Source organism: Tachyglossus aculeatus, chromosome Y1 (genome assembly GCF_015852505.1).
Source record: "Tachyglossus aculeatus isolate mTacAcu1 chromosome Y1, mTacAcu1.pri, whole genome shotgun sequence".
Taxonomy (NCBI): Eukaryota; Metazoa; Chordata; class Mammalia; order Monotremata; family Tachyglossidae; genus Tachyglossus; species Tachyglossus aculeatus.
Window position 1 is genome coordinate 182,420 of NC_052093.1, and position 15,835 is coordinate 198,254.

The 15,835-nt window shown below is 43.3% G+C and overlaps 1 protein-coding gene across 2 annotated transcripts; it reads right to left on the reverse strand.

The window, feature by feature from the left end:
- Positions 1-586: 586 nt before the first annotated feature.
- LOC119946651 (mothers against decapentaplegic homolog 5-like) lies at positions 587-15,615 on the reverse strand. Of its 2 annotated transcripts, XM_038768069.1 has the most exons (6): positions 15,213-15,615; positions 12,837-13,088; positions 7,748-7,867; positions 4,629-4,850; positions 2,272-2,528; positions 587-730 (listed from the first exon to the last, which is right to left on the reverse strand). In XM_038768069.1, the coding sequence occupies exons 1-6, from the start codon at positions 15,613-15,615 to the stop codon at positions 587-589; spliced, it is 1,398 nt and encodes a 465-aa protein (XP_038623997.1). The 2 variants fall into 2 exon arrangements, with proteins under 2 accessions (XP_038623997.1, XP_038623998.1); XM_038768070.1 differs by lacking the exon at positions 7,748-7,867 and having other exon boundaries at positions 15,213-15,612.
- Between the last annotated feature and the right edge of the window lie 220 nt (positions 15,616-15,835).

A 15,835-nucleotide genomic window follows, 5' to 3' on the forward strand; every position in this document is an offset into this window, starting at 1 on the left:
TTTTCTATTGATGATGCCAACTACTTAATGTCAATTCCTGTGTGTAATAAAAATAAAAAATAAATGGGAAGAGATAGATACATGTCACATTATTATGAGGTGAACACTGAACTGTAAAATGCAAAGTGGATTTTGACATCAATCTAAAATGTATCAATCAGGTAAACAAGCTATTCACAAGCTTGAACTGCATCCAATGTTGTGAAAAAATGCAGCGTTTATGATTTCTAAAAATATCCATATTAGGTCCTGAGGCGCCAATATCTTTGGTACTTTTTATTCTCTCTTTCAGTTGAAAATGAATGCCATATTAAATAGTTTAAATTGAAGGGAAAAATTACTTGCTCTGCATTTTGTTGAGCATTGCTAGCACTCAACTCCCACTATATAACACCATAAGAACGGACAAAGAAATGAAGATTGATCACAAAATACAAATGAATTGGTCACAGCAAGATGGGAAAAAAAAGTGAAAACCATTTCACTCTGTTCTCTGTGGAGCAGTTGATAGCATCCATGCTGAAAGTTTTTCTAAAATTAAAATGAGTTCGCAATTAAAAGAGTCAGAGAGGACCTTTTGGCAGCACTAGGAAACAGAGGAGATGGGGTTAAGAGGAGAGCCCATCTGTGTCAGTACTTTATCCAGCCACTGGAGGGGCCCATGAAGATGAATTTCAATCCAACACGGAGTACTGGTTACATCTTGCCGATGGTATTCAGCACCCCAACCCTAGAAGAGCAAACATATTGGACATTAGAACTCCCTCCAGACTACAAAGTAGGATATTTATAATTTCAGCAGTATTCTCTCTAATCCACTTGGGGCAAGGCAATATGAGGGCCCGTTGTGGGCAGGGATTGTCTCTATTTGTTGCTGAGTTGGACTTTCCAAGTGCCGAGTACAGTGTCCTGCACAAAGGAAGCGCTCAACAAAAATGACTGAATGAATACATTTGGTAAACATTGATAATAGATCCTATTCCAATAAATGCAAGGTAGTAAGATCAGTTTTCATGTATATTTTACAATTCTGGTAAAAATCACATTCAGGATCCAAAAGTTTCGGGTCTTATTTTAGTCTTGAACATGATCTGCATGGTAATCATTTCTGCATAAACATCATGCCTTTCTGGAACTGCAAATGATTAAATGAACACTTGTTTTCATATTCTCTTTGGGCCACGCAAACCTATTAAAATAACAGAGCTTAATTTATGCTGTTTTTTCTCCCTGGAGCTTCGTCTGGCTCCTGCACATCATTAAGTGCTTAACAAGTGGCTGAAATAAAAGTAGTTCTAATAATGACCATTCAATATATTGCAGAACTTTAGGCACAGGAACAATTAAGTTCAATAATAAATAATGGGGGTCACAAAACTCAGAAGATGTGTTATTCAAGTAAAATCTCCCCAAAAGAACAAGAAATAAATGAAAAGGTCTTCTTCTCAACAAAGGTTATGAAGAGGATTACTAAAATCAAAGAGGTTCACAACTGACTGTGTGGTAATTATGAAAAGACAACAAATTCAATACCACAGCCCATTTTTAGCTGATCTCAAAGGACTAAGACCTCCTAAGTTTTGCTCACTAGAGAACTCATTTTAGAAAGGAATGAATCAGTGTGGTGTGATAAGTCTCCAAAAAATTGCAAAATGGCAGGAAAAAAAAATTCTGTTACCCTAAGGAATCACCTCAGGCTGCTCTTGCTGGTCTGCCCTCCTCTGAAGATGTTACCAGAAATGGGCAGAAGTAGAAACACAACACCAGTTGTTCCCTAAGATAAATACCTTCTGGTTTCTATTTAGAATATTATTACTACTTATTATTAGCAAATAAAAATATGGTAGGGGTGCTGACATCAAAGGAGTGTCTGGAGTACCTGAACTGCCTATTTTGGCCAACGCATTTCTGTCTGGCTGCCACCTGGTGCAGGATCGTAAGACCTGGTCTTGCCCTGGCGTGTGGAGTCTTAAAAGTCATAAGTACCATGATGTGAGGATTCCTTAACTCGGGACTCCTCAAGAACATAATCACTGCAACCAAGGGGATCTGACGGCATTAGAATTCGCTACTTGATTTTCTGGGCTAAGAAGCATGGCAATGAATAACTTCTTGGCCGATGATTCGGGCACTGGAATCACAGTAAGTGTCAGTAGACTAGCTTTGTCCCTTTTCCAGGCAGGTTCATTCTTCCCTGGCGATCTTTCGAGAAATTAAAGTCCTCTGGAATGAAGCATATTGCACACTCATATGACAAGAGAATGCACTTACCTTCACAAAACTCATGCGAATAGTGCACATTTTGGTGAGCTCATACACTGCCTCAAATCCGTGGTTGACAGACTGTGCCAAAAGCTGAGCAAACTCCTGATTGTTAAAAATCTTTAGGCTGCAGCCACTAGGAATCTTGCACACAGTGGTAGGGTGAAAACCATGATGGTAGTTGCAGTTTCTACTCTGAACAAATATGCTGCTGTCACTCAAGCACTCAGCATAAACTTCCCCACCAACATAATAAAGATGAACCCCTTAAAATAAAATAAAAAAATAAAAAATAAACCATGAGTAAAAACTTGGTTGCTGCATTATTTACCTTACACATCATATCTGAAAGACTCTTCCTGCACTGCAACTAACAAATTTTCCCACCATGATCTACAACCAGTAAGGAACACCTCGAATAGCTTTGTTAAAACTAAGCTAGGACTTGAGCATAACGTCCACTAGATGGCCTTCTCTTGCTATTTTTATTGAGATGAGAGTTGGAGGGAGAAGGAAATATGGAAAGTACAAGCATTAAACTCTGCTTTGGGTTGGTCAGGTGCAGGAACTAGCTTCATTTTGGTATTAAACTAAAAGAAGTATCTTGCAACAAAAACCAGAACAAAGGGTACCAAGATGTTGCCCGGCAGTACAATAACTTTCTTTAAAATTCATTTTAATTTTTGTTTAAAGTGTGGATCTTCTATTGTAAGAAGTTAAAGTTTTACTTATTTCAAAAGCCAAGTTAAGAAACATGCTGGGTAATATAAATATGCACAATAGCTGCCCATTTTAGGAATCATATACGAGTGTATGTAAGTGGGAAGTGCATATTTAATTCCCTCAAAGGAAAGGGAAATTTTAATACTAATCTGTTTCATCTTCTGTCACCATCAACTCGTTGTGGGCAGGGAACGTGTCTTCCAACTCTATTGTACTGTATTCTCTCAAGTGCTCAGCAGAGTAGGCACTTGGAGAAGCCGCATGGCACAGTGGCTAGAGCATGGGTCTGGGAGTCAGAGGGTCATGAGTTCTAATCCAGGCTCTGCCACATGTCTGATGTGTGACCTTGGGACAGTCACTTCATTTCTGCATGCCTCAGTTAACCCATCTGTAAAATATGGATTGAGACTGTGAGCCCCTTGTAGAACAGGGACTGTGTCTAACCCAATTTGTTTGTAAACACCTGGGTGCTTAGTACAGTGCTTGGCACATATTAAGCACTGAACAAACATCTACAGTACTCTGCACACAGTAAGTGCTCAAGAAATGATTGATAGGCAGACCTCAACAGTCGTGGTTTCATGATGCACAATAACATGGCTCTCATGAAAAACTGTTCTCATGGGAGTCTTGTCCCGACCAAGAATATTTTCCTCTTTCTTCCATCCACAAATCTTAAAAGCTGCTCAAGGTCTATTTCCTTGGATTTATGGGTGGATTTCTAGGAGAGACCCTTTATCTCTTCCAAGTCAGAGGTCACAGAACAAGGGCCATAAACATGTGTTGAGAAGCAGCAAGGCCTAGTGGAAAGAGCCCAGGCTTGGGAGTCAGAGGTTGTGGGTTCTAATTCTGGCTCCGCCACTTGTTGGCTGTGTGACTTGGGCAAGTCACCTCAATTCTCTGTGACTCAGTTCCCTCATCTGTAAAATGGGGATTAGGACTGTGAGCCTCACATGGGACAACTTGATGACCTTGTATCTCCTCCGGTGCTTAAAACAGTGCTTGGCACATAGTAAGCATTTAACAAATACCAACATTATTCCTTTAAGCAGGCGACGGATATCGGAAAAGGAGAGGTGGAAAATCAAGTCTTTATTGTACTTCCCCAAGAGCTCAGTACAGTGCCTTGCACACAATAAGCGCTCAGTCATCATCATCATCATCAATCGTATTTATTGAGCACTTACTATGTGCAGAGCACTGTACTAAGCTCTTGGGAAGTACAAATTGGCAACATATAGAGACAGTCCCTACCCAACAGTGGGCTCATAGTCTAAAAGGGGAAGACAGAGAACAAAACCAAACATACTAACAAAATAAAATAAAATAAATAGAATAGAATGAAAACCACTGATTGATCGATTTAAATTACAGTGGGCAAGTGGGCAAGCTTTAGCTGTCTGTTTTGGTCTGTTCACTCTACACCTGACTGTCTAACCCCACTTCATTCCTGTTTGCTTATTATCAGAATTCTACAGGTAAGAGTGCAAAGTGCCAAATATCCCTAGAAGGAAACTTATCCAGCAAGTTACTCAACACTGAAATTCAAATTTCCCAGATCTCAGCAAAGTCTCACCTTTATCCCTGAATGCCAATAAATACTGTGCTTTTTTAGGAGCTTATGTATTACTTCATTGAATTACCTTTCCCGATGTGTCGCCTGGTATTCTCAATTGTGGAATTGCGATTGACATTGGACAATAAACCTAAGCAGAATCTACTTTTGTTGTTTGAAGGGTCTGTGAATCCATCCACTAGGACGCTGGTTGAAGATGCATGAAAGGCCTCGCCCACACGATTATTTAATTCATAGTAGACAATCGAACACCAGTGCTTGGGCTCTTCATAGACCACGGGCTGGACGTCTTCAAGCACATTGGGAGAAAGTAGGCATTTTCAATGGGTTACTCAAATACTCATGAAATGTATGGATACCAACCTTTTAATGTGGAAAAAAAAGGGGAGCACATTTTGAAAAGTGGGGTAAAACTATGAGAAGTCAAATTGTTCTAGATCTCGGCCAGCTCCACTTCTACTTTGCGAGCTCCTGTTATCTTTTCAGACTTCATGACCTGCGGCCACGCCAAGTGAAAAGAGCCACAGCTGGGCAAGAGGAGCTGGTCCCCTGGCAGGATTCCGCTCTGATGGGACAACTTCTAAGGTTGGGCTTCCCTCTCAGAATGCCAGTCCATCAGCATGGACTCTGTTGAGGTGAAAGCATGAACTTGGGCTATTTTCAACAAGTGGATTGCTCATTCAATATGGTATCAGGGTCTGTAGGTTCTGCATTCTAAATAAAATGGTTAGGTATGATTTACAGGAAGTTCTGGTCAGACTGTGTTCTTTGGTGTTGTTGATTTCCCATACAGTTGGCCAGCCCCACGCTAGGTCTTTAAAAGTGGACAGAAATGTCCATTTCCCCAGAAGCCTAGGAAAGTCATTTAAAACTTTCATTAAGTAGAAGCTATGTAAACACATGGCACAGTGGATAGGGCCTGAAAGCCAGGGGGTCACAAGTTCTAATTCCGGCTCCACAACTCATCCGCTCCGTGGTCCTGAGCAAGTCACTTCACTGCTCTGTGCCTCAGTTCCCTCATGTGTAAAATGGGGACTGAGACTGTCAGCCCCATGTGGGACAATCCAACCCAATTTGCTTGTATTCACCCCAGTGCTTAGTACAGTGCCTGGCACATAATAAACATTTAACAAATACCATATTATTATATTATTATTATTATTATTATCGTAGGTCAAGCTAAGCCAATCCAATTATTGCAAGCTCCCTAGCGACATAAAAAGTCAAAAAAGGTTTGACTAATGGTTTCACAATCTCTTCTCAGGAACGCAAATTCCGAAATGCCTAAGCATGAAAACAAAACCATATAACCACGAAAAAAACTTGGGAGAGGTTGATTTTAGTGCTCATCTAACACAGGGCAAAGGTAGAAAAAGCAAGTCAATTCATAGTGGTCGGATCCGAACAAACACAAGAAACCATCAGCTGGCCACCTTCGCACCCTAGGTGCTGGGCAGAGCAAAGGACTGGTGGCAGGGCCCTGGAGTCACTTCTTTACATGGTTAACATCCACAGGGAGCACATGTCAGGTCAGGCAGATAAGGGGATGATGGTTCTAAGTTTACCTATTCTTTAACCTGCTGTAATGAATGGATTTAAATCAACAAACATTTGTAAAGGACAAAACTCTGGCTGCTGCCCAGGGTTTGGATCAATAACGGGACACAATTTAATAATAATAATCATGATAGTACTTGTTAAGCGCTTACTATGTTGCCAAGCACTGTTCGAAGCACTGGGGGAGATAGAAGGTAATCAAGTTGTCCCATGTGGGGCTCACAGTCTTAAACCTCATTTGACAGATGAATTAACTGAGGCAAAGAGAAGTGAAGTGACTTGTCCAAAGTCACACTGACACACACAGCTGACAAGTGGCAGAGCTGGATTAGAACCCATGACCTCTGACTCCCAAGCCCAGGCTCTTTCCACTGAGCCACACTGCTTCTCTTTGGTCAAAAGATATAAGGAGCTAAGTGTAGGCTTAGTCTACTCAAGCCTCTGGCACTCAATAAATAGTACCCCTGACAGACTGATTCCAGGACTGCCATCTGCTGAGAAAAATTCTGATCAATAGTATGGAAAAAAAGTTACTGGCTTTCACATTTTTTTATTGCAATAGGCACCAGTCATGGAATCTATTTGACCCACAGCTAGATGATGCCCAGTACCCAGCACAAAGAGGTGGCTTTCTGCAAGGCATGTAAACCCAAGTGGGGGAGAGGGAGGGAAGTTGGGGGCAATGAAAAACTGCCTCAAAAACACAGCCACTGCTTCCCCTTCTTCCCTCCTCCTTGCACAGAGCTGTCATTGGCAGTTCCTGGCCTCTGTCTCTCCTAGGTCACCTGACTTGGGGGCAGGAGAAAAAGCTACCAAGGAGGCAGATGGGTGGAGGAAGGACAAAAAAAAAGGGCAGGTGTCAGGGGGCTCCCTATCCCTACTTCCCCTTCTGCCCCCACCCTGCCGTGGGAGAAGAGCACAGCCCGAGGCACAGAATCTGAAAAACTAGTGGGGGAGTACCAGGATTCATAACGTTATGGAGAAGAAGGGACAGCCAAACTGTGTTGGGGAACCCGAAGCCCCATGCATGGCTGCGGGTCCCGGGAGAAGGCTCATCTCTCCCAGATGTAACAGGTGAGTTGCCTGATCCCTGGGCAGGCAGGGATGGGAGCTCCCCCCTCTTCCCTGCCTAAGGGCCACTGTACAGAGGACATGGGATTCTTCCTGCCACTATCCCGGATGTACAGACACTGAATATTTCTATGGGCTTTAAAAACACATCTAATCTTTACTGATAGTTGGCAGTCCTGATGCTGTTGTGTTCTGGGCTTAGCCACACTGTTACTGTGACCGCTGTTGGCTCTTCCTGTCCCCAGTTAGCTTGGGAGTATAAAATGAAAAGATCACTGAAGTGTTATGGAAGCCTGTTGTACTGTGGAATGGTTATCACCAACCAATCCATTAATCAATTCTAATTAAGTACTTGCAAAAGGTAGGCAAATTACTACATCCACTGAGAAAATAGAAACGTAAAACTACTATATTGTCCCAAGTCCTTATCAAACTAATGGTAGATTTTTCCTTTCTTCATTGTTGGAGGAAAACGCCTAGAAGTACCTAGAAGTCTCAAAGAGCATGAATTCACCCAGTTGCACCAGAAAACATTTAGTATCACAAAACATGTCTTACCTCTGTTAACTGTATTTGGCATAATTTGTGGAATCACACTATTGCTTGTATCCATTGACTGAAAATTATCTTGCCCCATCTGGTCATCGGGAGTCATGTATGCGGGGGGAGGAGTATCAGCTACAAGCCAAATGACAAGAAAAAGAAAGACAGAAATACACCTTATTTTTGAAAGCAAAGGAAGACGGACACCATCACATGACAAGTGCCCCGGCTCAGGCTCTCTCACTTGGCTCAAGGCTCCTTTGCCACACAGTTGCTCCTGAGATTTTGGGTGTGTCCTGCATGCCGGCAGTAAGAAAAGGACCCTGGGCCTGAGGTTTAAATTAGCTTCTCCTCCTAATCAGTAGTAGTCTTTTCTTTTCCGGTTGGGACCACTGGAAGCCAAACTCATCACGCAGGGGGAAAATCCAATGGATGCTTATGCCAATCCATCTGGAGTGTCCAGAAAACTTACCCCTACAGCTGCATCAACAAAGCCTGAAAGCTGCGAAGATTTGCCGATAAATTTGATGGCTCTCGTACTTTGAAAAATTTGAGTGGCACTCACCCAAATTTTGCCCAGCTGCTCCAACAGAACACAAAGTTCAGGGAAGAGAAACCCTTATATATCCAAATACTGAACTGGCAGCAGGGAAGAAAGGTTGAGATTTCCCATGTATCACTTCTTATCAGTAACCATAAATGCAGATGAGAAGCAGTGTGGCTTATAGGAAAGAGCATGGGCTTGGGAGTCAGACTGTGGGTTCTAATCCCAGATCCGCCACTTGTACGCTGTGTGACTTTGGGCAAGTCACTTAACTTCTCTGCGCCCCAGTCACCTCATCTGTAAAACAGGGATTAAAACTGAGAGCCCCACGTGGGACAAACTGATTACCTTGTATCTACCCCACTTGTCAGAATAGTGCTTGACATATAGTAAGTGCTTAAATAATAGTAATAATAACAATAATATTGGCATTTGCTAAGCGCTTACTATATGCAAAGCACTGTTCTAAGCGCTGGGGAGGATACAAAGTGATCAGGTTGTCCCACGTGGGGCTCACAGTCTTAATCCCCATTTTACAGATGAGGTAACTGAGGCTCAGAGAAGTTAAGTGACTTGCCCAAGGTCACATAGCAGACATGTGGTGGAGCCGGGATTCAAACCCATGACCCCATGACCACTGACTCCAAAGCCTGTGCTCTTTCCACTGAGCCATGCTGCTTCCCTAAATACCATCGTTATCCTAACTGTGCCTCCAGCAAAGTCACAACCCTTACCATTTGCAGTAAAAATGTTGACATGGGAAAGTACTGAATTATAAAACTATAGAAGACACAAAGCAATTTTACAAGATAGAGAAAACAGACAGTTCATTAATGTTGTCTGTAAACACTCAAAGTACCTGTAGGGGGGCTGAATTGTTACAGGAATGCTTTGGTTTTGCTCCCAAAGCGAGAGCCAGAAACGGAACCCATGCTGCCCATGTCATTTTTCTACAAAGCCATTCAATCCATATTTCCCCACTCCTCGGGAACCTCCAGTGGTTGCCCACTCACCTCCACATCAAATGGAAACTACTTACTTACTATAAGCTCTAAAGTATTCAATCACTTTTTCTCCTCCTACCACACCTTCCGGATTTTCTACAACCCAGTCTACACACTTCACTCCTCAAATGCCAGTTTACTGTATCTCGTTACTGTCTATCTCACTGTCGACCTCTGGCCTGGAATGCACTTCATCTTCATATCCTACGGATGATCACTCTCTCCACCTTCAAAGTCTTATTAAAATCATCGCCTCCAAGAGGCCTTCCCTGACTAATCTCTCATTTCCTCTTCTTCCACTCCTTGCACTTGTAGCTTTTGTTCACCACTCCCAAAACCCCACAGCACTTATGGATATATCCATAAATTAATTATTATTTAATAATAATAATAAGTAATGATGACATTTGTTAAGTGCTTACTATGTGCCAAGCACTGTTCTAAGTGCTGGTGGGGGGATACAAAGTCATAAAGTTGTCCCATGTGGGGCTCACAGTCTCCATCCCCATTTTACAGATGAGGCAACTGAGGCACAGAGAAGACAAGTGACTTGCCCAAAGTCACACAGCAGACAGGTGGCAAAGCCAGGATTAGAACCCACAGCCTTTGACTCCCAAGCCCGGACTCTCTCCACAGAGCCACGCTATTTCTCTGTTTAATGTCTGCCTCCTCCCTCTAGACTGTAAGCTCAGTTGTAGGCAGGGAACATGTCTATTAACTCTGTTATACTGTACTCTCCCAAATGCTTAATTCAGTGCTCTGTATACATTTAGCACTCAAAAAATACGACTGATTGAAATGTCCAACTTCTATAATTTTCCATCTCAGTTTCAACAGTCACATGGCTTCCTTCTCTCCCACCTTTTGACTATACATTAGATAATCTTAAAAGTAACTTTTTAGATTATCCTATCTAGCCTCCCTATCAGACCACCTCAGACCTCTTCCTATTCTCGTACCTGCAGCAAAGGGGACCATATCTTTCATTCCCCTCAAACACTCTAGGCTCCACACATCCTTCCATTCTTCCCCAAACTTCTGGGCCCCCTGCCACTGAAGCACCTCCAAGTCCCCACTCTTCCTTTAGTGATCCCCTGAAAGACTCACTTCTTCCATGGAAATGTGGTCCTGCGCCACAGACCTTTAATGATGCTCAACACCAACTCACTGAGTCAACATTAAAGTTTCTGTGCCACTCACATGTTTCTATCCCTCCTTCATAGACCCATTACCTCCATACACCTGGGATTGTTCTCACTTTAGATGATGAATATGAAGATGAGAAGAAGCATGTTTTGCATTTCAGGGATAAAGAGGCTCAACCATCACCTGCCCTTCAGCCAGCACAGGAGGATCAAACTCAGATACTGCGGCTGACGCTGGCCAGGATTTTTAAGCCCCTCCACTAATTCTCCCCACTTTTCCGCTCTCTAAAGACTCATCTCAAGGGAAGCAGAATGGCCGAGTGGGAGGAGTACGGGCCAGTAAGTCAGAGGATCTGGGTTCTAATCCCAGCTCCACCCCTTAAGTGCTGTGTGGCCTTGGGCAAATCACTTAACTTCTCTGGGCCTCAGTTCCCTCATCTGCAAACTGGAGATATGCTACCTATTTTTCCCCCTACTTATACTGTGAGCCTTATGTGGAACCTGAGTATTCTGTATCTTCCCAAGTGCTTAGTATATTGCTTGGCACATAGCACTTAAACAATCCCACAATTATGATCACCATTATCTCCACTCTAGTCTTGGCTCAGGATCATTTTCTCGAGACACCAAAACCTACTGGCCAACCAGCTCACCTTCTTGCCTCTCTTCCACCACTAATCCACTCCTGATTGCCACACTTCCTAGCACAGAATGCCCTCCCCAATCCCCAAATGAGGCCTAGTATAGAAAGCACTGCAACTAGGAGTTAGGAGACCCAGAGTTCTAGCCCCAGCTCTACCCTCTATGAACCTGGGCAAGTCACTCACCCTCTCCATGACTTAGTTTCTTTATCTGTACAATGGGGATAATATGCCTTCTCTCTCCCTACCTCCATGCTGTGAGTTCCGAGTTCATTGGATCTGATTATCTTGGATCTATCCCAACACTTAGTAACTATCATTATTATGACAACAATACTACTCAAGCCTACTCTTCCTCATAAAGATTAATCCAAACTTACATCAGTCACCTTTTTACTCCAGCAACTTCCTCTTACTTCTACCCCTCTATTGTTTGGCGAAAATAGTATTTATTGTCTTTAGTGTCAAAGCACACTGGGATACAACAAGATTATCAAATGGGACACAGTCCCTAATAGTCCTCATAAACTAAGAGGTAGGAAGAGTGGGTAATTGATTCCCCATATACAGACGAAGTGGCAGGCCTAGAGAGGTTAAGCCACTTGCTCAAGTTTACACAGCATTCACAAGTTCACCTTCTTTCGGCAAAGACTGGTTTTGTTCAAATTTGCATGTTTGTCACTTACCTCATATATCCACAAAACTTTAATGTCTTTAAGGGTAGGTACAGCTTCTTCTCCTTCTAGCCCAGAACCCGTGAACCTCTGAACTCAGTGGGGACCTACTCACTGCCTTAACAGAAGCAAAGTCAAGGAGAAGCAGTGATTGAGGAAGGGCTTGATTGGACTCCAGAGGAGGCTGACCAATGGTCAGATGCCATTATACATACTGTCCCTCCTAGCCTAAACAGGGTCTAGAAAATGGTGAGCAATCACTGAATTTTTCAACACCCACCAAAATATATAAAAAGAAAGTAGCTTAGTATAAACATGTAGACCATACTGATGGCAATAAATGGATCATTATCAGCAACTCAAGGCTCAGAATGGGGTGGGCTGAGAGCTTCCCGCTACTACCCTCTTACTTCTCAGCAATATTTTTAGGCCAGAGCCACTGGCAAGAGGAGGATTTCTGGGTCCCTCCCGAGGCCAAGTGTGGTCAACAGACCCATCTGAATCTCCTCCCAGGTTAAAAATTGGATCCAGATGACTCCCCCGAAACTCCCCCCTGCTACCCGCCCCCCCCACCAAATCCATCCATTTCCCTTCTCAATTATCCCTAACAATCAGTCACCAACATTTGGGGTCCTGAGACAACTGGGGAAGAGAAAATACTGAAAATATTGCAAAGCCCCAAGATATTTTGTTTAAAAGGGAGTTGAACTTATAAATGAAGGGTCTTACAAATAATTGAAAATTGTACCTAAAGCCTCACTCTTCGATGTTACTAACTTATTTATCATTTAAGAGTGTGACTGGAACATTTAAGAAACCGATAAGAAAATGCTCCCAATTACTCCAAGAGATAATTCAGGTCAAAAATCAAAACTAAAATAGCTGAAAGGATTGCAACCATACTTGGAAAAATGCAGCATAAAAGAAGCACATCTTGTGAGATTCAGGGTCTGCAGACCAAAATCCAGGATTAGGAAAGCATTCAGGGATAACACATGACCAGACATCAAGAAAGGGTTTTCATCCCTGTTCTGGTTAGGCTCATGCTAACATAAAGCCTTTAGTTCCAATGTACATTCCTACTATTTGTTTTTACCTGGAAGCTGAAATGGGCTTGCCAGTCCTGAGCTGGCCGGAGAACTGGGGTACATGCTGCTGGCTGGTGAAGGAGGATAAGGGCTATTGGGAGACAGGGGAAAGGCAATGTTGTTCGGCTGCTGGAAGGAGTCTGGAAATGTGGCATTCTGTGGCATGTGGGGTTCGTTGTGGCTTAGATTCCTGAACTGGACCAGAAGGCTGTGTTGCGGATTGAACTCACTATGCCTAGGTACCAATACCGGAGGCAAGACTGGAAGACAAAAACCAAGAGATAAGCGCCCTGAGCCCAATAAGCACTCAGTAAATACCACTGATTGACTGACCAAGACACTGAAAGCCCGGGGACAGTCAACAACAAATAAAGCTCTGTCCCCTTTCCTGTGACTCCCTAGAATTCACCTCCTCTAGTCCTCAACTGACTGCAGCTCTGTTGCCCGGTGAGGCAGTGTAAGGACTATTTAATCCCAGATTGGTCAAAATTCCAGGGCCAAGTCCAACCCAAGCTAAGTTCAAAAAGTGTTTGGGCAGAGACCAAAGGGGAAAGGTTGCATACTGGCTGGTTGCTCCTCTGAGCTTTGTAGTCCCTGAGGGAACAATCAAACAAACAAGATTCCTTCCATGCTGCATGTGAAGGACCGGCTGAGGACCACAGGGCTTTGCTGCTTGATTCCCAACAATAGAAGGCCTGAAACTGGGCTACCGATCCATGCTTGGGGCATGCTGCGCTGGTTTTCGATTCTGTATCCTGGATGGAACACCTGGTCCACCTAATGGAGATGAGTGGTGAATACCAAATCTCTGCCACCACCTCTTCCCCAGGCAATTAAGCTGCTACTCCAAACTGCCGGGAGCCAGGCCAGATCTGGAGAAGCAAGCGGAGATCTATGGCAGAGACCGACTTTAGCTTTTGGTGCTTAACTCTAAGACATTCCAGAGTGGCTAGAAATGACATTACAGTGGGTGTCAGGTAAAAAGAGAATGGGTTTGTATTCTAATCCTGGCTCTGCCAAGTGCCTGTTGTGTGACCTTGGGCAAGCCATTTAATTAGTTTGCCCTTTAGTTTGCTCACCTGGAAAATGGGGATACAATACCTGTACTCCTCCCTCCTTAGACTGTGATCCACAGGTGGGACGAGGTACATCTCCAACCTGATTCACTTATATCTACCCTGTCTCTTAAACAGCGCTTGATACACAGTGAGCACTTAGTAAATTCTATAATGATAATAATGGTATTTATTAAGCGCTTACTATGTGCCAAACACTGTTCTAATCACTAGTAATTAGGCTGTTCCATGTGGGACTCACAGTCTTAATCCCCACTTTATCACTAGAGGTATTCAAAATGAGTATATATGTACATATATACATGTATATATCCTACATATCTATATATGTTTGCACATATTTATTACTCTATATATTTATTTATTTATTTATTTTACTTGTACATATCTATTCTATTTATTTTATTTTGTTAATATGTTTGATTTTGTTCTTTCTCTCCCCCTTCTAGACTGTGAGCCACTGTTGGGTAGGGGCTGTCTCTATATGTTACCAACTTGTACTTCCCAAGCGCTTAGTACAGTGCTCTGCACACGGTAAGTGCTCAATAAATGCGACTGATTGATTGATTGAGTAGTTCAGAATGCTGAACAGCACCCCCAGAATCCTTCGTGTACACATTACTTTAGGGCCCGGCGTCACCATAGTCTATTTGCTTCCCTGCCCTGTGCTTCTGAGTTGGAGATCCATATTCTGGGGCAGGAGAATAGGGCAGAAAATACTGCTTCAACAAGAAGAAAACGGGACTTGAGATATCTGCTCTCACAGAGCATTTTAAAATTCTACCATCAAAAAATTAATTCTAACACACAAAACCTAAAAGTCTCTTTAGTATACTACTCTCCAAAATGGTCGACAGACTTCAGCTCTCCCGATCTTCAAAGCCTTCCTGAATGCTTATCTCCTCCAAAAGGCCTTCCCCAATTCATTTCCACTTTCCCTAGTCTATGCCCTCACCAACTCCCACTTCAACACCGCCTGAGCACTCAGGAACTCACAAACTCCCAAACGTACATTGCCGACCTTCCCTATTATATATTCTACCACTAACTCACCTTTTCCTCTTATCTTAAAATTATTCTAGTGTCCGCCCTAACCCTGGGATAGAAGGAAAGCTACTTGAGGACAAGTTCCACGCCCACTAATTCTCCTGAACGTTCCCAAGCGCTTTGTCCCCTAATCCTCAATTCTTGCTAAAAATACTCCCCAGCATTCACTTTTACTCTAACTTATCTGCCACCCTTCGAGCATTGACCTCCCATCCCCCCCGATAAGAGCCCGTTCAAATGGCACTGAAGGCCTGATCACACCTGGACTCTCCACTCTCTTGTAGTGGTATGGATTAATACACACTTCCTTCTGCTTAGACCCGAAGGGAAATTCACATATATCTAATGGTTTCAGTTCATGGTGGCTCTGCAAATCTGGCCAGCGCCAAACCCGGCAGTAGATAACATGGGGCAGGCCCTTTCGGTGGGAAACCTGAAGGCGCCCATCGAGGGAGCGAGGAATGGTCACACATTTGCTGCGCTGCCCGGGGCTGCTCAAGGCTTTCTCCAGCTCCTCCATAGCACCCTTCTTCTTTTTTAACTTTTTCACCAGGGCATCGACAGCTTTCTCTGCCCATTTCTCCTCTTCGTCACCTTGCTTCCAGCCCAATAAGAGCTTCACGGCTGGGCTATTAAAAGAGAACAGACTGGCCATGAACATCATTTGATATCAATCTTCAGGGAACCTTCTTGTCACCAAAAAGCCAGTGCCAAATGGAAGCGGGGATCACAGACAATTCAACAAAATGCTGTTTCTCCACGAAGAGAACCCAGGACTGACTCGAGGAAAAACGGGAAGGGCAGGGCTTCACTTATCAATCTTCATCAAAGCTGGGGAAGGGTCTTTTCCCAGCCTTTCAAGTCCTATAATAAATAAATAAAAA

Bases quoted from the DNA above. Each gene is read 5' to 3' on its own strand.
- LOC119946651 (XM_038768069.1), bottom strand. From the start codon at position 15,615: ATGATGTTCATGGCCAGTCTGTTCTCTTTTAATAGCCCAGCCGTGAAG. The intron at 13,089-15,212 runs GTGTGATCAGGC...TTTGTCTTCCAG, and splicing joins CAAGAGAGTGGAGAGTCCAG to TCTTGCCTCCGGTATTGGTA. The intron at 2,529-4,628 runs GTAATTCAATGA...TTTTATTTTAAG, and splicing joins CAGGCGACACATCGGGAAAG to GGGTTCATCTTTATTATGTT.